This window comes from Zingiber officinale, chromosome 4A (assembly GCF_018446385.1).
Source record: "Zingiber officinale cultivar Zhangliang chromosome 4A, Zo_v1.1, whole genome shotgun sequence".
Taxonomy (NCBI): domain Eukaryota; kingdom Viridiplantae; phylum Streptophyta; class Magnoliopsida; order Zingiberales; family Zingiberaceae; genus Zingiber; species Zingiber officinale.
Genome location: NC_055992.1, coordinates 4,438,525 through 4,462,406, shown reverse-complemented (window position 1 = coordinate 4,462,406; position 23,882 = coordinate 4,438,525). Strand labels below are relative to the sequence as shown.

Sequence of the window (23,882 nt, the reverse complement as noted above, 5' to 3'; positions counted from 1 at the left end):
GAACATTAGAAACTTCCACCCTGTCAAACATAGGAATTGTGGATCCATTTTAGGAAAGGTGTCAAAGCATCTTTATAGTTTGTCCTTTTTTAAAAGTACTTTGAGATTCAAGCATAGACAAACAATAACACAATAAAAGAGTTCTTCGTCTATAAATGCAGGTACGCTATGCAACACTATATAATTTTACATACTTGTAGCTATTGTTCATCCTATTGTTCATTTACTATTCATCGTCTTCAACTGGATCACTGACTTGAATGTTGGAGTGCTTATATCAGAGACCCTCTCCCTGATTTGATTGCTAACACTCCTTTGGATATGCAGGACCATTCGGAGTCATCTTTTCTAACTTAGAGTCTTCACACAATCAACACCAGGTCCATCTACTCAGCATACCATCTCTATCAATTTCAGACATGATCCTAGTATGTGAAAAATGGGAAACAAAGATCTAATCATGGTAAATTGTTCAATGACTGACATCATGAGAAAACAAGCAATATATCCTGCTTCGAAGTTGTATTAAGATCTAATGACCGGCAATCCGTTTGCTTTATGCTCATAAGCTACAAATGGTAACTCCAGCCAATCAAATGACGGACAAACAACAGTCTGATAGCGGCAACAGGCAGAATTTACTTGTGAAATAAAGATAAACAGTTTTTTTCTTTAGTAGATCATTCATGATGAGGTTATATCTCTGCTAAACTTTATTTTGTAGTTCAAATGTTATTACTCTCTGTCTCAATGTCTTGTAGAATTATTAGAGAAATCTAAAATGAAAATTTGCTAACAATACAGACTCCTCATTCCTATATGTATTTCTTTTGTCTAAACTTTGGCTTTGCAAATCCTTGACATAAAGATGCTGGAACTTTTGTCACCAAAATCTATAAATATGAAAGATCTTCACTTCTCAACATATAGTTCCTAATGAATATATAACATGAATTGTTGGCACCTCTTCGTGTTTATGAATCTAATAGAACAATGTATTCAGTTTCCTAATAAGAGAGGTTAAAGCCAGTTATATATACATTCTACAATCACAAAGAATTTCAGTCACTGTGACTCTTTTGTTATACAATCATTAAGATTCTACTTATGGGTTATGGCTATTTCATCAATCAAATGCTATATGATTAAGCAGTCAAAGAAAGTTGAGAAACAAAACGCAATAAGATTCAGGCAAACTTTTACCATTACAAAATACAAGAAAATGAAGTGGAGAACTGCTAAAGAACTCCAACCTGAAATCTACACCATCACTGATTATACATTCTTGAGCTTCTTCATCTTCGATGGCGGCCATCGCCCCTTCTTCCTCATTCTTCGCTTCCGCAAAAGCCTCTTCCTTCGAAGCCTAATCTTTTTAGCGAGCTTCATCTTCAACTTCTGTTCGAGTTTCAGTTGCAGCTTCGACTCCAATGGAAGATTCTCCACCGACACAGCCTCTTGGGATTGCTCTGGTGGAGTATCACCAGGTTCACCACCCTCATTCCCATCCGTCTCCGATGAAGCACGAGCAATTAAAACCCTCCTATCCACCAAAGAAGAAGGCGAGGAGACTCTTACTCCATTGAAGGATCTTGGCTGCGGGATGATGTGCCTTTGCAACCTCAGAACTAAAACTGCAGCCAAAAATTGTGTAAATCAAATCAGAAAAAAGAAAAGATCCGAACATTCCAATAACAAGAACTAGAACACGGAGAGATTTAAGCAAATGGAAAAAATCATCGGCCGAAATCTATACCTAATCAAATATGAAGTAACCGAGAAGAAAGAACAGAAGATCTGGTGCGAAAACAAGGAACCAGAGAAAAAAAAAAAAAAAAGACGCACCAAATGTTTGCAGAAATTCCCCAAATAGGAATAAGTTCCAGCAGCAAAAGAAACAGATCGATTCAAGATTTCACCAGAGAAACCATGCGGCTGATAGATCGAAGAAAGGCGCCGAGAGATTACTTACTTGGAACTGGCGAAATGGAATGCGTTGAAGCAAAGGGAGACGAAGGACCGAAGGAGAGGCAAGGGAGAAGACGAGCCATATCCGCCTCCCAAGTGGATGGGCCGCACCCGCGAGGATAAGACCGATATTTAAGGAGTCTTTATCGGGCTAAAGGGCTTCGTCCGGGTCCATTTAGCAGTGCGATCCGGATCCATTTGCTTAAAATGAAATCGTAGCTTAGTGGTCCGTTTATTCAATAAAACAGATCATTCAAGGTGGTAAAAGATAAAAGATGAATATGATCATCCTCAACATCTCTGTTAATCTGTCTCAGGATCAATATAGAAGAGGTTGCTAATTTATCTCAGGACCAATACGAAAGAGGTAAATTATGGACAACTATTAATCTTAGGAATAGTAACTAGTACATAAGGAAAACATTTATCTCGATTATGTCAAGATTCGAACCTGGATCTAATGATATCAATATCTTATGTGCTAGCTATTACATCATCATGAAAGAACGTAAAACAGATCTTTAAGAATCAGAATTCAGAAGAGCACCTTTTATGAAAATGGAAAACATGGAAAAGCTACAAAAGTCTAATAGAATAGCAGAATAGGCATATCCATCTTTCATTTTCACAACTAAAGTTTACAAATTTTTTTCTTCCAAATAACCCGAATCCATTTATATTGTTGTGGCAACAATATAAGACGGTACATATCTTAAAACTTAGGGAACAATAAAAATATCTATAGAATCACAAACTTTTTTTTCTTGAATCTAAATGATCGGCTGATCTATTATTATATTTTTTACTATTATTCGCTATAACACATTATGCCGATCGAGGAATTAACGTTCGCCGGAATTCTGCTCCGTGTTCAAGCATACGCCGCCGGCGACAAGCGCGGGCGGGCGAAGGCCTTGAGCGGCACGGCCTTGGGGAGCGCCAGCCCCGGCTTTGCCTCCATGTCGATCTCCTCCTCCCCCTCCGGCAGCTCCCAGTCGAAGGCGTGCCCCAGCGTGCCCATCAGGTACTGCACGAACAGCATCCCCACCAGCTTGCCTGCGCACGACCGCCGGCCCGCCCCGAAGGGGATGAACGCGAAGTTGCCGTCGCTGCCCAGAGGGTCGTACCGCTCTCCCTTCCCGCCGGGGAGGAATCGGTCGGGGTCGAAGGCCAGCGGGTTCTCCCACACGGCGGGGTCGCGGCCGATGGCCCACACGTTGACCAGAAGCCGCGTGTGCTTGGGGATGAAGAACCCGCCCACTTCGCAATCCTCGTGGCTGAAGTGGGGCAGCATCAGCGGCGTCGACGGGTGCAGGCGCAGCGCCTCCTTGCACACCGCCTGAAGGTACGGCAGATTGGGGATGTCGGACTCCTCGAGCAGGCGGTCGCGCCCCACTACCGCCTCCGTCTCGGCCTGCAGGCGGCGGAGGATCGCCGGGTTCCTCAGCAACTCCGCGAGGGTCCATTCCACAACGACCGATGACGTGTCAGTGCCAGCAGTGAGCAGGTCCTGGACCATTTTGTTTATAGATTCATTCGATTACGGCGTTTACTTTTAATTGGGAGATCCAACTGAGATTCCCATCGGACAACAAAGTCAATAGATGAAAATGGCCGTCGGCATGTCAATTATCACTCTTCCTATTTTTTAATCTTTAACAATATTTTATGCTGAGTAAAGAAAACGACAGAGATGACATGGCGATGACATAACGATGACGAGAGATATTAAACAGGATAATAAAATGAGAAAAATAATATGCTAAAAAAAAAAAAATTCAAGGAAAAATTTAAGAATAAACATTTGTGATGAGACCAAAAAGAAATAAAACGGTGGATAATGATTTTATATATTTATTTTTAAATTTTTTTAAAAATTTTTTTTCTTCAGCATATCATCCCGAGTGCTCTTCTGTTCGTGCAAAGAAGACTTACGAAAATGAGGGCTCTGACGTTGACCTCGGAGATGGTGGCGCCGTCCTCCGACACCTTGTTGGCCATCACTTTGTCGACGAAGTCGGGGGCGCCACGGCGACTCTCCCTTGTTCTTTGGTGCTCCTCGAACAACCTCGACACCAGGGCGTCAAATCTCTTGTGCACGCTGAGCATCTTCGCTTGAATACCCTACGGATGATCGTGGAGTGGATTTTTGATTGGGAATACAATTTCAATGCTATTTAGTGCGATCCCACGGATTGTTTTCGATCGGTACCTGAAGGTCCATCCACGCAATGGAGGGGAAAAAGTCGCCGACGTTGAACTGCGCGCCGCCGGTCAGCATGTCGGAGAGCACGTCCTTGAACTTGTTGGACTCGTCGCCGTGGTCGTCGAAGACCCTTCCGCCGACGGCGATGGTCCCCACCACGTTGGCGAGGGTGCAGATGAGCAGGTCGAAGATGGGGACCGGCTGGCCGGCGTCGTGGAGGCGGCGGAGGGCGTCGACGAGGCGGCGGAACTCGGCGCGGCGCGTGGGGGCCCAGTCGGCGAGGGCCTTGCCTCCGAGCAGGTGGAGGCTGCACAGCTTGCGCATGTGCTTCCACGTCGGGGTGGCGTCGGACATGACCAGGTTCTGGCGCTGGTAGCTGGTGTCGCGGGCGCTGATGGGGTCGGGGCGGTGGGCGAACTGCGCGTCGGCGGTCTTGAGGAAGGCGCGGGCGGAGGAGGCGTCGGAGGCGACGACGCAGAGGTGGGAGCCGAGGCGGAGCGACATGATGGGGCCGTAGTGGTCGGCGAGCCGGGCGAGGTTCGAGTGCGCGCTTGCGCCGACGAGGGGGAGGGCCCCGAGCACGGGCACGCCGCGAGGCCCCGGCGGCAGCGGGAGGCGCGACCGGGGCTTGCTGAGAAGCCACCGGCTGAGGAGGAGGTGGAGGGCGAGCAAGAGGGCGCCGCCGCCCAAAAGGTAGGAGTCCATGCGGGCGGCAGCCATTACTCAATCACTGCCGTTGTTAAGGCATCAGCTAAAGCCACATAAATAGACGCCCAAAAAGATAATTAAAAAAAAAATTAATTCATCAAAGAAAATAGTCCGCTGTAAATTGACCCTTTACCAATTCATCAATTAATGCAAACATTGACTAATTGAATTTCAGTGGACGTTAATGGAATAGATCCTTCTAATATTCTAAATAAAATAAAATATATGAAAATGGGTTTTTGAGTTGGGTTAGTTTAATTTCTAAATCATGATGTCGTCATCGAACTTTTTCTATAGTAAAAAAGGTAGATGAGTGCATGTCAAGTTTAGTGTCTTAATTATCGTCAAATTATTAATCATTTTTCACGTTTATCCTCAAATATGTATTAAGAAAATCAATTATTATTAATACTATTCATCGTTTTTTTTTTGCAAAAACCCCCTCGTTTTCTTCCGCTGGGAATATGATTTGCGGGTTTGTGAAATTGAAAGTGACATCTTTTAATTTGCGCGCTTCACTCTACAAGAGCCTGCTTTCCTGATTGCATATATTTTAAGGTTTAAAATGTAAAATGAAGCAGCGTCGGCCATCCGTTTTGGAGGAGTATGAAGAAAGACAAGGATACAAAGTCCTGGCATCGCCATAGTAGAGAACTTATGGGAAGACAAATGAAGCCTTCAAGTACTGGACCACAAATCGGTTTTACGACCCCCATGTGTCTGGTTGTCGGTTGCTCGAACAGGCGATCGAGGTGGCCGCCGGCCAAGCTGGCTACGGGACGTTTGCCCGACAACCATGTAACCGCGGTTTCATAGTTCATAGCAAGGCCACTTATCATTAAATTGTATCTGAGCCAGTCAATTGATGGTCTCACCATGATTTATTAGTAAATTCAATGATAAAGAAAGAATTATTCGATGCAGAAAGCCCCCGTCAGTTCAAGATTCGGAAATATTGAATCTTGTATTTTACGAGAGGTTATTTCCGTGACTTAAATTAGTAATCTCAATGTCACGCGATAATAAATTTATCGTTGTGTTAAAATTCTCGTTTTAATTAGTAAATTCAGTATGAATTAAAATTTGAAGTGTTTTTTTTCTATAATTAATGATTGTTTATAAACACTTGTAAAGCTATTTAATATCCTCATTAAAGAGAGGTCTCGAACCGACGACCGGCTGCTCTGGGCTGTCACCATTACCGTACTCATGCCTCATTAATCAAATAGAAACCATATCGCAATGGGTAGAAGTAGAACAAATTGCCTCATTAAACTTATTTATTTAGCTTAACAAGCTGTTTGTTTGTTTAATTAATCTTATGTATATTGAACGAACATAAACAAATTCTTATAAAGTCGAACACTAAATTTGTTCACAAATACTTGATTCATTTACAACCCTATTTATATTATGTTGATCTTTGTAAACAACCCTAAGCACTTTTCTTAAAATAACACTCTCATGCTAGCTAGCTAGCATTATTCATAGCTTTCGATTAGCATAAATACTTCTCGGTGTGAGAAAAAAAGAATTAAACTCGATCTACAAGTACCTTTTGACTTGAAATAATTTATGTCGTCCTTTTCTATAGGATTGATCTAAAACTCATTTACTTTGATTTTTTTCCCTTGTTTTTCGCCTTGACTTTGGAAACACGAAAGGGTTCTCCCTCTAATTGTACTAAAAAACAAAATTATTTAATTTAGGAGGTTAGGTAGGTATAAAAACTATATGACCACACTACTTGTTCTTAAGATATTTTTAATTAATCAAGTAATAAGTCAGACAATTGACAAGTATTTGGATTACTTGTTTGGATGAATTTTATATAAATTTTTTGGATGAAGATCGACCTCGACGTGGATGATGCCGGTTCAATAAATTACGAATAGTAGATCGAGAATATATATATATATATATATATATATATATATATATATATAATAACCGGTCCCACATTATATACACCAAGTAAATTCAAAAAATAGGATAACTTTTGAAGTGGCGTTTCAGCTTCATTAGTAGTAATGTGTCCTACATGAAAATTGAACCCTAATTATTTGGTGGTGTAGTTAAATATCATGAATAGTTAAGTCACTAGTCAACAAATGACCTATTATGCACACTCTCTTGAGATCGTCGATGAGGAAGATGAAAGGACTTGGAAAGCACTCCAAAAGAAGGTTAGAATGACACCAGAGAGGAGTCCCGGTAAGCTACTCTGACCCTCAAGTTAGAGTTTGCTTGAAATAAAGAAAGGCGTAAGGAAAAGTTGAATTTTGTGTGTGCATACCTGCACCTGTGAGAGCGGGCGACCTTTTAAAGAGCCATAAATGTATCCATTTCCCGAGATATGCACTTCCATTTCCACATGTTCCGAAATATTTACCTTCGTCGTCTGCATCTCTCAAGATGCATGTGGTCATTGATCTTCTGGGTAAAATGGATGCATTAATAAGACGATTACATTACCTTTATATCCATCCCAAGTTTTTATTAGGAAATAATTATTATTAATTATTTGTTTTCTAGTTAGAGAATAATTATTATTAGGAAATACTTATTTATTTTATAGTATTTTATATATTTTTTTATTTTATTTGTTTTCCTATTTTTTACTTTGTAATGATATTTATATACCACACATTTGTTGGGACCGAAAAGTAGCTAGAGGGGTGAATAGCTCGTCGCGTGCTCGTCATTGGCGTTGCTCGTTTCTTTGATGGTATGCAGCGGAAATATAAGAAACAAAAGCATACAACGCTAACAAGGTTGGTTTACTTGGTATCCACCTCACAAGAGGTGACTAGTCCAAGGATCCACACCTACACACACACCCTCCACTAATAAAACTCTCCTTTATGGTAACTACCAAGGGCGGAGAAGCCCTACAAGACTCAATACAAGAAGAAAGGGAAAGGTAATGAAATACAAGCTTACAAGCTTACAATGAGAGCAAAAACCCTAACCCTAGTTTCTTCTTCTTGCTTTGATCAGCCTCTTGACTTGGAAGAACCTCCAAGAGCCTTCAAGAACTGGCGATCTCGAGTTTGAGAAGAGTTGTGGAGAAGCTGGTGAAGATCTGAGATGAATCGGTTAAGAGCTGCTACAGCCATCGCACGCCTGCAGCTCAAATACGACGCTACGGTCGGATCCCGATCGATTCGAAAACTCCCAATCGATCGGGGAGGCTTTGGATCGATCCACGGATCGATCCAGAGCGCCTCTGTACTCTGGAGAAAACGCCTGGATCGATCCACGAATCGATCCAGCGCTTATCGCGCGAACCAGCAGCGTCCCAATCGATCGGCTGATCGATTGGGACCTCTGGATCGATCCACTGATCGATCCAGAGGCTCTCTGTTCGCTGGGAAAGGCCTGGATCGATCCACTGATCGATCCAGCTCCTGGTTTTTGCCCAAAACCAAGTCCTAAGCCTCTCAAACCAACATTCGGTCAACCTTGACCTGTTGGTATATCATGCCTAGCATCTAGTCACTCGCTTGACCTGCCAAGACTCCCCACCAAGTATCCGGTCAATCCCTTTGACCCACTTGGACTTTTCTTCCTCGTGCCAAGTATCCGGTCAATCCGTTTGACTTACTTGGACTCTCACCAGATGTCTGGTCAACCTTGACCCATCTGGATTTCTCTTGCCTGGCTTCACTCACCAGGACTTTCCCAATTGCCTAGCTCCACTCACTAGGTCTTTCACCTGGCTTCACTCACCAGGATTTTCCTCCTGCCTAGCTTCACTCACTAGGTCTTTCACCTGGCTTCACTCACCAGGATTTTCTTCCTGCCTAGCTTCACTCACTAGGACTTCCCAGTCAAGTATCCGGTCATCCTTGACTCTTCTTCAATCAACCTTGCATTGTTAAACATCGAAACCCAAACCAAGACTCAAGCTTGGTCAACCAGGTCAACCTTGACCTGAGGGATGTTGCACCAACAATATTATCATTAATAAAGTGTATGAATTCTATCGTAAACATGATATCAGAGCGCTAAGCTTAACAGAATTTTTTTTTCTTTTCACCACAATATCCATCAACCGTCTTCTACAATGGTTGCCGCCGACGATATCACTCGCCGGCTATCTCTCACAAATACTCCTGATTCACCTTCCGCCCTTGTGGTTCTCAATGTCAATGCTCAAGCACCATTGAAACTCACCACCTCCAATTACTCTACCTAGCGCTTGCAGTTCACGTTTCTTCTATTCGGATATAATTTACTAGGTTTTGTTGATGGCTCACGCCACTGCCCCCCTGCGCAGATAACGCCTACAGACACCACGCTCCCTAAACAAATCCTGATCATATTCTCTGGCTCCATCAGGATCAACTTCTCCTCAACACTATTATAGGTTCGATGTCTCTTACTCTTGTGCAGTTTATTTTTTCATCAGCTTCATCTAGAGACGCATGACAGACGCTGGAGAGAACCTACGTTGCTCCCTCATGTAGCAGGATTATGACTCATAGTCACAATCTTGCCAACCGTCAACAGGGTAACAGATCTATCACTGATTATATACAGGACATCAAAAGAAATATTTATTGGAATGTATACTATAAGCCTAGTTTTTTGTATAAACATCTGTTTTGAAATATTTTGAAATGAGAATCAGTTTGGTCAAATGTTTGCATTTTATTTTTATATATATGTCAATGCAGTTATTCATTTAATTTATATTGTAGATAATATGGTGTGTGGTGCCACACAAAAGATCATGTTATCGGTTCCTTATAAATTATAAATTGTAGCTCACAACTAAGATGGATTGGGACAAACTATTGAAACGGTTGTAGTGTAATTTGGTATTAGTCTGTCTTGACTATAAAATTACACTAGTACACTATGTGTGTATTGAGCAGGACTGTTTGAGGTTGTTTTGATTTGTACTGACTACATAAAAGAATAGAAGCTCTGTTATTATGGATGTGCGTTCTCTTAATCCTTATATAATAACAAGCACGTATACTTAGTATTTATTTCTTTAACTTATCAATGAGTGAGATTTATTCGTTAAATCAATAGGTCCGATGAGTTGGGAAATAATACTGTTTATATAATATGTTGTTGATTATAGAAGAAATTTGTGTTCTAATTATTTAGGCTGATGATGTCCCCTTGAGGAGCTCATAAGGATTATTATGTAAACCATGCATGTGGACTTAGTCCGGCATGATAATAAAGTTGAGTGGTACTACTCTTGGAATCAGATGTTAATTAAGCGAGTTGTCAGTAACTTATTTAATTAACGGGCATAAGATATCTTAAACACAGGGAGATTAACGCACTCATGATAAGAAGGAGCCCATATTGTAATATGGGATTGGTGCGGTAGTTCAATAATAACCCTTTAATGGTATGAGTTATTATTGATGGACTTGAGTTAAGTGTTCGGGCCGAACACAGGAAGCCCAAGCCCATCAGGAGGCCTAAACCAATTCCTCCTCTAGGTCCCTGTTGTAGCCCTTATATAAAGTCTTGCATCCACCCATCCACAACTAGGATTTTGGTTTGGTTTTTCTCTTACCTTCCTAGGGTCGACGGCAAGGATTTAAAGGGAGTAGATGGTGCTCCCTAAAACCTAATTTCCATAATTCTTCCCTCTTCCTTACTTAGGGTTGACACCCCCCTCCTCATTGCCAAGGGTCGACACCCCCTCCTCCTTGCTAGGGTCGGCACCCCTCCTTGCTAGGATCTCTTGGTGGCCGGCGGATTAGAGAGGAGGAAGAAGTGAAGAAGGGTGGTTTTGTCTTGGTAGATCGTCGTCCACATGACGTCCAAGAAGAGGAGAGGAATACAGCAAAAGATCAAGAGGTCTTTAGCTACAAAGGAAAGGTACAACTAGTTCTTTAATTCCGTTGCGTTATTAGTTTAGTTTTATTTGTATCGATTTTGAATACCAACATAAGAGGCCTGCGATCTTGTATTTCGATCAAGGTGTGTTTTGATCCGTCAAGAACTTGCTTGATTGATCAAACACATGTTTGATCGAACATGCGGGTTGCTAGGAAAAGTTCTGTACTTGTACAATTTTTGTACAGGGAAATTTAAACATAACGGAACTCCGGCGCCTTCAAGTGATATCAGAGCAAGTTTTCTGGTTCTGTGTGATTGGTTTTAGGTTAAATTATGCACTGCTCGCATATAAGTTTAGGCAGGATAATAGTAGGATGTGCAAGAAAGATTAACTCTATGGTTGCAGGAATCCTAGATCCAACTATTATGACTTTTGTGTTTGTGCATGATTTGAACCCTCAGGCATGTCGAGGTTGTTGTGTGTGCATGATTGTAATAATTAAATGCAGCTGGTCGCTGTATTATTATTATTTTTTTACATTTTTTTCGATCTAGATTACATGTAAATTTCTTTGTGGAATATATGATCGATAATTGTAAATTTTATTTCTTTTTGTTGCGGCTTGTATCTTTGCAATGCGTGGTGCTATTTTGAGGTTGTTTGGTTTGTACTGACTACATAAAAGAATAAAACCTCTGTTATTATGGATGTGTGTTCTCTTAATCCCTATATAATAACAAGCACGTATACTTAGTATTTATTTCTTTAACTTATCAATGGGTGAAATTTATTCGTTAAATCAATAGACCCGATGAGTTGAGAAATAATACTGTTTATATGATGTGTTGTTAATTATAAAAAGAATCTGTGTCCTAATTATTTAGGCTGATGATATCCCCTTGAGGAACTCATAAGGATTATTATGTAAACCATATAGGTGGACTTAGTCCGACATGATAATAAAGTTGAGCGGTATTACTCTTGGATTCATATGTTAATTAATTGAGTTATCAGTAACTCATTTAATTAACGGGCATACGATATCTTAAACATAGAGAGATTAACGTACTCATGATAAGAATGAGCCCATATTGTAATATGTGATTGGTGCGGTAGTTCAATAATAACCCTTTAATGGTATGAGTTATTATTGATGGAATTGAGTTGGGTGTTCGGGCCGAACACAGGAAGCCCAAGTCCATCAGGAGGCCTAAACCAATCTCTCCTCTAGACCCTTGTTGTAGTCTCTATATAAAGCCTCACATCCACAACTAGGGTTTTGGTTTGGTTTTTCTCTTACTTTCCTAGGGTCGCCGACAAGGATTTAAAGGGAGTAGATGGTGCCCCCCTAAAACCTAATTTCCATAATTCTCTCCTCCTACTTGCTTAGGGTCGGCGGCCCCCTCCTAATTGCTAAGGGTCGGCGCTCCCTCCTCCTTGCTATGGTCGACGCTCCTCCTTGCTAGGGTCGGCGCCTCTCCTTGCTAGGATCTCTTGGTGGCCAGCGGATTGGAGAAGAGGATGAAGAGAAGAAGGCCTGGTTTTTGTCTTGGTAGATCGTCGCTCACACGACGTCCAAGAAGAGGAGAGGAATATAACAGAAGATCAAGTGATCTTTAACTACAAAAGAAAGGTACAACTAGTTCTTTAATTCCATTGCGTAATTAGTTTAGTTTTCTTTGTATCGATTTTGAATACCAACACAAGAGGCCAACGATCTTGTATTTCGATCAAGGTGTGCTTTGATCCGTCAAGACCTTGCTTGATTCATCAAACATATGTCTGATCGAACATGCGGGTTGTTAGGAAAAGTTCTGTACTTGTACAATTTTTGTACAGGGAAATTTAAACAGAACGGAATTCCAGCGCCTTCAATATTGACGCTCTTGCGCTTATGAATGTCAAAGTTGATTTTGATGATATCTCCATTTGTGTCTTGAATGATCTTAGCCAACATTATTGTAATATCTCACATGCTCTGCAAGTTCGTGACGCCCCTATTACCTTTGATGAGCTATTCAAGCAGCTTATCAGCTATGGAGCCCAATTAAAAGTCTTGACATCATCTCCATCTTTGACGCCAATGACTGATCTTGTGGCTCCAGTAGGGAATTCTTGCAATCGGTATTCAAACTATCATGGTGGTTGCCAGCAGGTTCCGTTGATGTCCTATCAGCCATGCCTATCTACTCCTGGCCTATCTGCGCGTCCTCTTGTACATCTATCTATGTCCAGTCCCAATCGTTATCATGGGCACTGTTAGATCTGTGGTGTTCAAGGTCACTTTGTTCGCTAGTGTGGTCATATGACTGTTCTCTATGCTTGCTTTGCTTTTGCCGACTCCTCCGTGTGGTCCACGTCCAGTGTATAGTACTGTTTGCGCACACTACTGTTCATTTTACACCTCTGTCTAATTCTTGGGAATGAGCGGTCGACTCTGATGTCTCTCATCATGTCACCACTGATCTCACTACTCTCTCGTTGTATGAGCCTTACTCTGGGAATGATAATGTCGTCATTGTTGATGGTTCTAGACTACCTATTACACACACTGGTTCTTTCTCTTTCTCCACTCCATCTTTTTCTTTAATTTTCTCTAATGTTTTATTTGTGTCATTTATGTCAAAAAGTTTGATTTCTGTCACTGTACTTTGTGCTATTAATCCTATTACATTTTTTTCTTTGATTCCTATTTTCAGGTGTTGAATCGTCGTACGGGAGCGACACTGGTCAGCGGGGTCCATAGAGATGATGTCTATTACTGGCCAAAATTTGCGTCTCCGCTATCATCTCCTTCCACCTTTTCTGTGTCTGTCTCGTTATCTATTTCCTTATGGCATAGTCGTTTAGGTCATCCGTCATTAGATGTTTTGTAATATTTTTTTATTATCCTTAGGTCTTTCGTTTTCTGCAGATATTTTGTCTAATTTTTCATGCACTTCGTACAATATTAATAAAAATCATAAATTGCAATCCAGATCCTGAATTTGCACCCTCATGTACACCTGCATATGTGAGAAAACTTCTCTCCATGTATTTGTTCACATTATCAAAACATATGTAAATCAATATAAACCATCCAATTTACCTTAAAGCTCCCAATATGAGACTAAAATCTCATTCATAATGAAAATTTATGTCTCTTCCACTTCTTCTCCCTTCACATCTATCCAACAAATTTGTGAACGTACATGCTGGAAATTTGTCTTAGTTTTGGCTCTACAAATCCTTGACATAGTGATGCTGGAAATTGTCTTAGCTTCGGCTCTACAATTCCTTGTCATAGATATGCTGGAACTTTTGTCAGCAAAATGCAAAGACAAACAAACAAGCGAAATAAAGAAGGAAGATAAAATAATGAAGATAGGTGAAGCACGTATATATCATTAAGCAGTCAAAGAAAATGAAGTGGAGAATTTCTAAAGAACTCCAACCTGAAATCTACATCGTCATTGATTATACATTCTTGAGCTTCTTCATCTTCGATGGCGGCCATCGCCCCTTCTTCCTCATTCTTCCCTTCCGCAAAAGCCTCTTCCTTAGAAGCCTTTAGCGAGCTTCATCTTCAACTTATGTTTTCAGTTGCAGCTTCGACTCCAATGGAAGATTCTCCATCGACACAGCCTCTTGTGATTGCTCTGGTGGAGTATCCGTGGGACAGCCTCTTGTGATTGCTCTGGTGGAGTATCCGTGGGACACAAATAATATGTTGTCGGAGATTTTAAGGATTTAGCTGGATTTAAAATTACATAGAATTTAAATTCAATTTACAGTTGAGTTGATTTGAGCAGATGATCTCAGGCTGCCAGCAGAGGTTGATTTTTATCCAAGTTCTAACCTTAGAGTGACTGAGTGACCATAGCGTCCGAACAATGAGGCCGGTCGGACAAGATAGACAGGCCGAGCAGGAGAAGCCGGTCGGACGAGGCAGACAGATCGAGTAGGAGTGGCCGGTCAGACAAGACAGACAGACCGAGCAAGAGAGGTCGGTCGGACGAGACAGACTGACCAAGCAGTACAGACAGGTCGGTCGAAGCAGACAGGTCAGCTGGGTCGAGCAGATAGGTCGGATTGTCAGACAAAGATTGGCCGACCTGGCTAGCTGACAGGCCGGGCGAAGATCCCGAGCAGGCAGAGAAGTCTGACGGTCGAATGAAGAGACCGACCGAGCGAGCTGACCGAGGCCTGTGAGTCGTAATTTCCTTCAAACAGATTTGCCCACCTCCGGCCGACAAACTTCGAGGCTTACAAGGGTCGTCTATTTCCCAGCATACAACGATCGACCGTGAATCCGACCAAGCACTGGTGGTCACGCTGAACTGAGTGGCACCCGATTGCTATCACGGGTACTCCGCCAAGCAGGAGTTGCATGATAGAGGAGGAGGGAAAAAATGGAGTCTGTCCATGATCGAAACCTCCTTATATAGGAGCTCGGATCAATAGTCAGAGTTAATGATCTTAATGATCATTAATATAAACCAATAAAATTACTTTGAAACTTCCAATGTGAGACTAAAGTCTCATTCATAATAAAACTTTTTTTCTATTTCATTTATTCTCCATTCACTTATTCAACAATATCACGTATCAGATTCACCACCCTCATTCCCATCTGTCTCCGATGAAGCACGAACAATTAAAACCCTCTTCTCCACCAAAGAAGAAGCTGAGGAGACTCTTACTCCATTGAAGGATCTTGGCTGCAGGATTATCACCTGTTACTACAATTAAAACAGATCTTTTGTATAAATTCTTTTTCAATAAAACAGATCTTTCACCAAAGTATAGATATATAAAAGTTATACAAGAACCAGAAGAACATCTTTTTTTAAAAGGAAAACATGGAAAGCTACAAAAGTCTAATAGAATAGGCATATCCATCTTTCAGGTTCAAAACTAAAGCTTAAAAAAAAATTTCATCCAAATAACCCGAATCCATTTATATTATTGGAGCAAAACGTCAAACCGGCTCCAACAAGATGACTCACACTACAAGGAATATCCATTTATATTGTTGAACCACATATAACACGGATCATATCTTATGGATATGCGGACTTTAAATTTATATAACAAATCTATTGTCTATCCAACAACAGAATTCCCCTCTTTAAAGATAATTTTTAACAGACCGACCACAATTTTCTATTATTATATTTTAATACAAAAGGGATCAATAAAAATATCTATCGAATCCCAAACTTGTCATTCTTGAAACTACCTTATGTATTATAATATTTTTTTTTTATTATTTGTCGCTATTATGCCGAGGAATTAACGGCCGCCGGAATTCTGTTCCGTGTTCAAACATACGCCGCCGGCGACAAGCGCGGGCGGGCGAAGGGCTTGAGGGGCACGGCCTTGGGGAGCGCCAGCCCCGGCTTTGCCTCCATGTCGATCTCCTCCTCCCCCTCCGGCAGCTCCCAGTCGAAGGCGTGCGCCAGCGTGCCCACCAGGTACTGCACGAAAAGCATCCCCACCAGCTTGCCTGCGCACGACCGCCGGCCCGCCCCGAAGGGGATGAACCCGAAGTTGCCGTCGCTGCCCAGAGGGTCGTACCGCGCGCCTTTCCCGCCGGGGAGAAACCGGTCGGGGTCGAAGGTCAGCGGGTTCTCCCACACGGCGGGGTCGCGGCCGATGGCCCACACGTTGACCAGCAGCCGCGTGTGCTTGGGGATGAAAAACCCGCCCACTTCGCAATCCTCGTGGCTGAAGTGGGGCAGCATCAGCGGCGTCGACGGGTGCAGGCGCAGCGCCTCCTTGCACACCGCCTGAAGGTACGGCAGATTGGGGATGTCGGACTCCTCGAGCAGGCGGTCGCGCCCCACTACCGCTTCCGTCTCGGCCTGCAGCCGGCGGAGGATCGCCGGGTTCCTCAGCAACTCCGCGAGGGTCCATTCCACAACGACCGATGACGTGTCAGTGCCAGCAGTGAACAGGTCCTGCACCATTTTGTTTATAGATTCATTCGATTACGGCGTTTACTTTTAATTGGGAGATCCAAGTGAAGTGAGATTCCCATCGGACAACAAAGTCAATAGATGAAAATGGCCGTCGTCATGTCAATTTTCATCTATCTATATTTTTTTAATCTTTAATTTTGTGCTGAGTAAATGACGATGACGAGAGATCTTAAACAGGCTCATAAATCGCCAAGAAGAAAACTTACAAAAATGAGGGCTCTGACGTTGACGTCGGAAATGGTGGCGCCGTCGTCCTCCGACACCTTGTTAGCCATCACTTTGTCGATGAAGTCCGGGGCGCCACGGCGACTCTCCCTTGTTCTTTGGTGCTCCTCGAACAACCCCGTCACCAGGGCATCAAATCTCTTGTGCACGCTGAGCATCTTCGCTTGAATACCCTACGGATGATCGTGGAGTGGATTTTTGATTGGGGATACAATTTCAATGCGATTTAGTGCGATCCCACGGATTGTTATGGATCGGTACTCGTACCTGAAGGTCCATCCACGCAATCGAGGGGAAAAAGTCGCCGACGTTGAACTGCGCGCCGCCGGTGAGCATGTCGGAGAGCACGTCCTTGAACTTGTTGGACTCGTCGCCGTGGTCGTCGAAGACCCTTCCGCCGACGGCGATGGTCCCCACCACGTTGGCGAGGGTGCAGATGAGCAGGTCGAAGATGGGGACCGGCTGGCCGGCGTCGTGGAGGCGGCGGAGGGAGTCGACGAGGCGGCGGAACTCGGCGCGGCGCGTGGGGGCCCAGTCGGCGAGGGCCTTGCCTCCGAGCAGGTGGAGGCTGCACAGCTTGCGCATGTGCTTCCACGTCGGGGTGGCGTCGGACATGACCAGGTTCTGGCGCTGGTAGCTGACGTCGCGGGCGCTGATGGGGTCGGGGCGGTGGGCGAACTGCGCGTCGGCGGTCTTGAGGAAGGCGCGGGCGGAGGAGGCGTCGGACGCGACGACGCAGAGGTGGAAGCCGAGGCGGAGCGACATGATGGGGCCGTAGCGGGCGGCGAGCCGGGCGAGGTTCGAGTGCGCGCTTGCGCCGACGAGGGGGAGGGCGCCGAGCACGGGCACGCCGCGAGGCCCCGGCGGCAGAGGGAGGCGCGACCGAGTCTTGCGGAGGAGCCACCGGCTGAGTAGGAAGTGGAGGGCGAGCAAGAGGGCGCCGCCGCCCAAAAGGTAAGAGTCGATGCGGCCGGCAGCCATTGCTAAATCGGTGCCGTTGTGTGGCCAACAGCTAAAGCCACATAAATAGACGCCCAAAATGGCAATTAAAAAAAATCCGATTAATGCAGATGTTGACTAATTGAATTGCGAGTGGACGTTAAGAGGTGGCAAAAAAATGTGGCAAAAGGCGAAACCCTCGTCCTCAGGGTCCCCGCCGCACCCTGCCCAGGATCATTACGAGGGAGGTAAATCACGGTAGCTCGGTGGCAAGTACGCAGTGGGCCGAGACTTTTTGCACAGGGATAGGGAATAAATCCCCGTTGCCCTGCGGACTCGAACCCATGTTCTCAGTGGCAAACTTCTACGCCTTTATCAGCCGAGATAACCCCGTGGGGCACGAGTGGACGTTAAGAGCATTCACATCCGGATGTTATTTATAATATAATATATAATATGTAATATAGAAGAGAATTTTATATATATATATATATATATATATATATATATATATATATATATATATATATATATATATATATATATATATTACTATTTTATTAAAAATTTTCTCTCTTTAAAATAAATTTATATTAATATTTTTTTTCTATTCATATTAAAAATAATTTTCAAAATTTATTAATAATTTCATAAGCGAAACAATCAATAATCTAGAGTTCGAGACTCAGCTACGACATATTCTCTAGTCTCACATCTTAGAATTGACAATATTAAGATCAAAGAAGCTTCTATAAATATTTTAAGTTAATCATGTTAAAAAATATATTTTTCGATTCGAATTTTCAAAAATTTAAATAATTTAGATTTTCAAAAGTCCTAATACTCTACTAATAATTTTATTTTAATATTTTAATATTAAAACATTTTAATTAATATAATTTTATTATAAAGATTAATATAATTTTAATGCATTATATTACCTAAAAAGGAATTTTGAGTTGGGTTAGTTTAATTTCTAAATCACGATTTCGTCATTAAACTTTTTCTAGAGAAAAAAACAAAAGGTGGGTAAATGTCAACGTTAGCAAAGAATCGGCAGTAGTCTTATCCTCAAATTAGTCATCTTTAATTTATTATTATAATTACTACTTATTGTCATTTTCACAAAACTGCTCATTTTCTTCCCTCGGGACTTGGAATTCGAACGAAGAGAAGATTCGCGGGTTTGTTAGATATTTCGAAAATTCAAAGTGCCGTGCCGTTGAATATTCGCACGAAAAGGAAATAGACGAAAGAATGTTCAGCCTTTAACCCGTTATATAAGTTTTCCAAATATTCAAATCCCGTAATATAATTTTAAAATTATTAAATTATATACCGACTTCTAATTTTATTCCCATCCTCAAATCAAATTGATTAAAAAAAAATCTGATTTTTTTTCCATCAAATTAATTTATTTCTCTGTATTTAAAAAAATTTATCAATCAATTTCGAATAAAATCGACTGATAAATTTAAAGAGTTCAGAATAACATAAAACCATATCATATAAGTTTTTCTAATTTTCTTGATTGTAAAAATACTATAAAAAATTAATTTAATCCAATATATCTTGAGAACGGTAATTTTTTAAACATAATATGTTCGAAAAATTAATTTATATTTAAAAAATTATTGCTCTCAATATATTTAATCAAATTGATGTTTGATAGTATTTTTACAATCAGAAGAACTAGACGTAGAAACTGGTTTTATGTCATTTCGATATCTCTAAGTTCATTAGCCAATTTCGACTGAAATTTGCTGATCGACCTAGAGACCTCGAAATGACATGAAACTAGTTCATATATGTTCATCTAGTTCTCCTGATTGTAAAAATACTATGAAAAATCAATTTGACCGAATATATTGAGAGCAATGATTGATGTGCATAGATTATATATGTTATTTTATATCATTTAACGTATATCTTTCCGTGGGTTCGAGTCGATCACCCAGGGATAGTCAATGAGACTAACTGGAATTATCATTTTTTTTTTCTATAAGAGGGGCACTTCATCTCCTCCAAAGGGGGGGAAGTTTGGTGGACAGGAGGAGACCATCTAGGCTAAATCCTTACATTCAGAGACGTCATCTGGGCGATCCGAGGCCATTCTACTACTCTATCCTTGTCGGCACGCCAAGATCTGCATCCAAAGGTTTCACTCGACATCAAAGGATAAGAGTCCCTCCTCATTCTCTTGGATTTCTGTTATTATGAGTCTTTCGATTGTATTTCTAGCTATTATCGAGTAGATTTAAACTGTTCTAGGACGTAGGAAGTAATTATAATGTGTGGATATTGTAAACTCTATTGAATTGTCAATTCCCTTGTTTGATGAAGCTTGTGTGCATATGTTCTATTTGATGAAATGCTTGTTAGAAGACTTTCTTTATGGACATGAATTTATCTAACTAGATTGCATTTCTATATGCGTTGATCTCATTTCTGTAATAAATACATTGATGTGTGTCTAAATCTGAACATGAATCTGAAGTTTCATTGAGTAGATGCATGAATTGTTGCGTCTTTTGAGTGTACATTCCGATATAGCTTGGTATGACCTTAGGATACTTGTTTAACGTTGAGTATCTAAGACAACTATCCTTCTATATGGAATATAACCTCCTAAGGGAGAATAATTCTATGTATGGATAAATCTATCACTAGACCTCATGGACTTTCCATAATCATATGCTAAGCAAGTGACCTACGTAATCTAGAGACGTAAACCCGGGGGAGACCTTGTGATAGGAGGTACTCTACTATAAACCCAGACTCTCTAAGTTACTTTTTCACTTGATGACATACTTGATTATTGGTAGGAGAAGTACTCGGATACACCGCCGCGGGGTGGTATTCTATAGTAATTTAGATTGTCCTGCAATCATATAAGTAGAGAACTAGGGAAGGGCAAATTCATAGCACAACATTCACCATTACAATGAAACTAATGGCCTAGAAGATTCACTGAACTAAGGACCTCAATTTACTTTCTTTTATTTTCACATTTTAGTTGAAAATCTCAAAAACAAACACTTATCAATTTTGTCTATCTAAATTGGAAATGTAAAACCAACTAGTATTTAATCTTCAGTTCTCATGGGATCGACTTATAAATTTTATTACTTGACGACGACCGTGCACTTATGGTTTTTGTACATCAGGTTTTTGGCTCCATTGCCGGGGACTAAGTATTTTAAATCTAGTTGTTTGCATTAGAGTTTGTTTAGACAATTACTTCAATTCTTTAATGCTTTAGTTCTTTAATTCTTTAGTTCTTATCCTTTATTCTTTATCTTTTTATTACTGCATTTTAATTCTGCAATTTAAATTTTACAATTTGCTTTCTTAAAAACTCAAAAACAACAAATTCTAGTTTGCTTCTTGTTTGTGTATACGACGAAACACTGTAGAACTTTTACTCGATGATCTTGAGATCGACCAGAAATTCCATCGAAGACTGAATCTATGAAAGAACCAACAAGAGCAAGAATAGAGAATCATGACAAACAAACCTCTGAAGGATTATGTTGCGTCTTACAAGAAAGGGCCAAGATTAAGCATCTCTAGACCAACAATTGAGGCCAATCACTTTAAATTAAAGCCAACTTTTATTTCCATGGTTCAATAGCACTAGTATGGAGGTGGTCTGATAGAGGATCCAAATCATCATCTTGACAACTTCAATGAATTATGTAGCACGATGCATATCAATAGAGTTCCTCCAAAGGTCATTAGATTAATATTATTTGAGTTTTCTTCGAGAGACCAAGCAAAAACTTGGTTAAATTCCTTGCCTCCAAATAGTATCACATCCTGGGATCAATGTGAGCAGGTTTTCCTGGATAAGTTATTTTCGCCAAGTAAGACAACACACCTCCGCAATATTATTGCAAGCTTCAAGCAAACAGACTCTGAATCTCTTTATAAAGCTTGGGATAGATTTAAGGGAATACTGAGAGACCGACTGCCCACATCATGGATTGGAAAAGTGGCTTGTGATTCACACTTTTTACAACGGAATTAATTATAAGACAAAGGTTTCCTTGGATTCTGCTGCGGGAGGCACATTAATGAACAAGGATCTTGATGAAGCAGAAGATAATATCGAAAGTGTGGCATAGAACCATCATTAATGGGCTTCAGAAAGAAGTTCAGGAGCAATAAAAATACCCAAAAAAATATAATATGGATGCCATTACTTGATTATTGCAAAGCTTAATTCTCTTTCAAAGCAATTTGAGAATATGAATATATACCTGTAAATGCAATTTCTATATAATATGAAGTATGTGGAGTTTTAGAACACCTGAAGGATTCTTGTCCTCTTGGAGCTATCAGTATGCAATTATCTCATGTAGAACAGTGTGATGATATCGGTAACTTCAACCAAAGGCAAAACAACCCTTACTCTAATACTTATAACCCAGGGTGGAAAAATCAATCCAACTTCTCATACAAGAACAATCAAGACTTTGGACAACAATCGGGACAACGGTCAAATCCACTACAAAGCCGATTTGAGAAACTTCTTGGGCAAATACTAGCTAATCAGAATGAAATGAAGTCTGACATCAAACAAATGAGAAGAAGGTGAAAACGTTGCACACCTCCACTCAAGGATCAAGGAACTCATCACTGGACTTACGAATTTTAGAGAAAAGGTAACCAACCGAGAATCGCTAAGGTATGAGCTTAACGCCTTTCCTAGGACTTCTGAATGAATATCCTTAGTAGATACATATTACATCTCCAAGGATCTAGAGGTAAGCACTTTAGAAGAATTATTTTCTATATTTAAAGTTCATGAAACTAGATGTGCAGATATGGAAAAAGGAGCCCAAACACAATATTACCTTAAGGTAAAAATGGATGAACCAGAATCCGAAACGTCCCTCGACGATGAAGAAACGACATTCATGATAAGAAAATTCAAAAAATTGTTTAAAACTAATAAGTTTAGTCAAGTGCAAGATAAAAGACGAAGAAGAAAGATAAGATGTTATCACTATCATGAAGAAGGGCATGTCAAAGACAACTGCTCTCAAATTGAAGAACAAGGAGAAGAACAAGAAGTTGATCCAGTCAAAATATAAAAATCTAAAAGCGACGTGGGACGAAACGTCGTTAGAGTCGGAGATCGAAGTCTAAGCTAGACTTGCATTGATGGCAAGTCACCAAGAAGACGACGAAGCAAGCTCTTCTGCAATAAGCAACGAGATCATCGATGAAGGGGGAGCAACATCAGAAGAAAGTAGTTCTAAGAGGGAGCATCAGAAGCTGGCAAGGTAAGTCAGGTACGGTCTCTACCTCCTGACCAGTTATTTAAATTCATAAAAATATTATCAAAAATGCCTGTAAATTAGAATTTGAAAATAGAAACACATAAAAAGGAAATTGATGAATTAAAACTAACCTTGGCAGCATTCAGTCGATTAGAAGATTTTGACAAGATAAAAATTGAAAATGAAAAGCTGAAAATAGAAATAAAAAATTTGAAAAATTTTACATGCTCACATGTTCAATCGGCTCGAAATTACTCAGGACTTAATTGATATTATAGATATCATAAGAACCAAATCAGAAAACTATCACAAAAAAATATTTCAAAAAAATTTCTTATTAATCAGATAGGAAGGAATCTATTTTGGATTTCAAGATCATGTTTAGGTTAAATTGTTATACATGTATTATTTTTTAATTTTTTTTGCTTACAAATAAATTACTTTGCATGATTTCCATTAAAAATTAATTAGAATTTAATTTTTTTGAGAAAGAGAATTTCATTACTTATCAATAGGAAAATTTTTAAATTTTTATGACCATTAAATTATTTTGAATTGTTAAAAAAAATTATATTTGTCTATTTAAAAATATCTCATAGAGTTATTTTTGTAAAATTTATTTTGTCTGTGGAACTTTATAATTTTCTCTATCTAAGAGATTTTTTTTTTAATTTTGTGACTATCGATGAATTTTTTATAAATTATTTATCCAAATAAAATTTTTTAATATTAAAAACTCAATAATATAAAATTTTTAATAAAATTTT

General features: G+C 40.5%; 3 protein-coding genes and 1 non-coding gene across 4 annotated transcripts; all 4 read right to left on the bottom strand.

Annotated features, from left to right (window-relative positions):
- Nucleotides 1–1,163: 1,163 nt before the first annotated feature.
- On the bottom strand, nt 1,164–2,124 carry LOC121969334 (50S ribosomal protein 5 alpha, chloroplastic-like). Its single transcript, XM_042519370.1, has 2 exons — nt 1,973–2,124; nt 1,164–1,634 (listed from the first exon to the last, which is right to left on the bottom strand). The coding sequence occupies exons 1-2, from the start codon at nt 2,049–2,051 to the stop codon at nt 1,276–1,278; spliced, it is 438 nt and encodes a 145-aa protein (XP_042375304.1). The 5' UTR covers nt 2,052–2,124; the 3' UTR covers nt 1,164–1,275.
- A 434-nt stretch (nt 2,125–2,558) lies between these two features.
- On the bottom strand, nt 2,559–4,906 carry LOC121969333 (flavonoid 3',5'-hydroxylase 1-like). The gene is made up of 3 exons (XM_042519369.1): nt 4,181–4,906; nt 3,904–4,092; nt 2,559–3,478 (listed from the first exon to the last, which is right to left on the bottom strand). The coding sequence occupies exons 1-3, from the start codon at nt 4,892–4,894 to the stop codon at nt 2,840–2,842; spliced, it is 1,542 nt and encodes a 513-aa protein (XP_042375303.1). The 5' UTR covers nt 4,895–4,906; the 3' UTR covers nt 2,559–2,839.
- Nucleotides 4,907–15,786: 10,880 nt separating this feature from the next.
- Nucleotides 15,787–17,909, bottom strand: LOC121969332 (flavonoid 3',5'-hydroxylase 1-like). Its single transcript, XM_042519368.1, has 3 exons — nt 17,156–17,909; nt 16,870–17,061; nt 15,787–16,642 (listed from the first exon to the last, which is right to left on the bottom strand). Exons 1-3 carry the CDS (start codon nt 17,867–17,869, stop codon nt 16,004–16,006), a joined length of 1,545 nt encoding a protein of 514 aa, XP_042375302.1. The 5' UTR covers nt 17,870–17,909; the 3' UTR covers nt 15,787–16,003.
- A 3,795-nt stretch (nt 17,910–21,704) lies between these two features.
- On the bottom strand, nt 21,705–21,815 carry LOC121974034. Its single transcript, XR_006109915.1, has one exon. It is a non-coding gene; the product is annotated as a small nucleolar RNA R71 (small nucleolar RNA).
- Between the last annotated feature and the right edge of the window lie 2,067 nt (nt 21,816–23,882).

Bases quoted from the DNA above. Each gene is read 5' to 3' on its own strand.
- LOC121969332 (XM_042519368.1), bottom strand. From the start codon at position 17,869: ATGGCTGCCGGCCGCATCGACTCTTACCTTTTGGGCGGCGGCGCCCTC. The intron at 17,062-17,155 runs GTACGAGTACCG...GATCATCCGTAG, and splicing joins TTGCGTGGATGGACCTTCAG to GGTATTCAAGCGAAGATGCT. The intron at 16,643-16,869 runs GTAAGTTTTCTT...AAAATGGTGCAG, and splicing joins ACGTCAGAGCCCTCATTTTT to GACCTGTTCACTGCTGGCAC.
- LOC121969334 (XM_042519370.1), bottom strand. From the start codon at position 2,051: ATGGCTCGTCTTCTCCCTTGCCTCTCCTTCGGTCCTTCGTCTCCCTTT. The intron at 1,635-1,972 runs GTAAGTAATCTC...TTTTGGCTGCAG, and splicing joins TTCCATTTCGCCAGTTCCAA to TTTTAGTTCTGAGGTTGCAA.
- LOC121969333 (XM_042519369.1), bottom strand. From the start codon at position 4,894: ATGGCTGCCGCCCGCATGGACTCCTACCTTTTGGGCGGCGGCGCCCTC. The intron at 4,093-4,180 runs GTACCGATCGAA...GATCATCCGTAG, and splicing joins TTGCGTGGATGGACCTTCAG to GGTATTCAAGCGAAGATGCT. The intron at 3,479-3,903 runs GTAAGTCTTCTT...AAAATGGTCCAG, and splicing joins ACGTCAGAGCCCTCATTTTC to GACCTGCTCACTGCTGGCAC.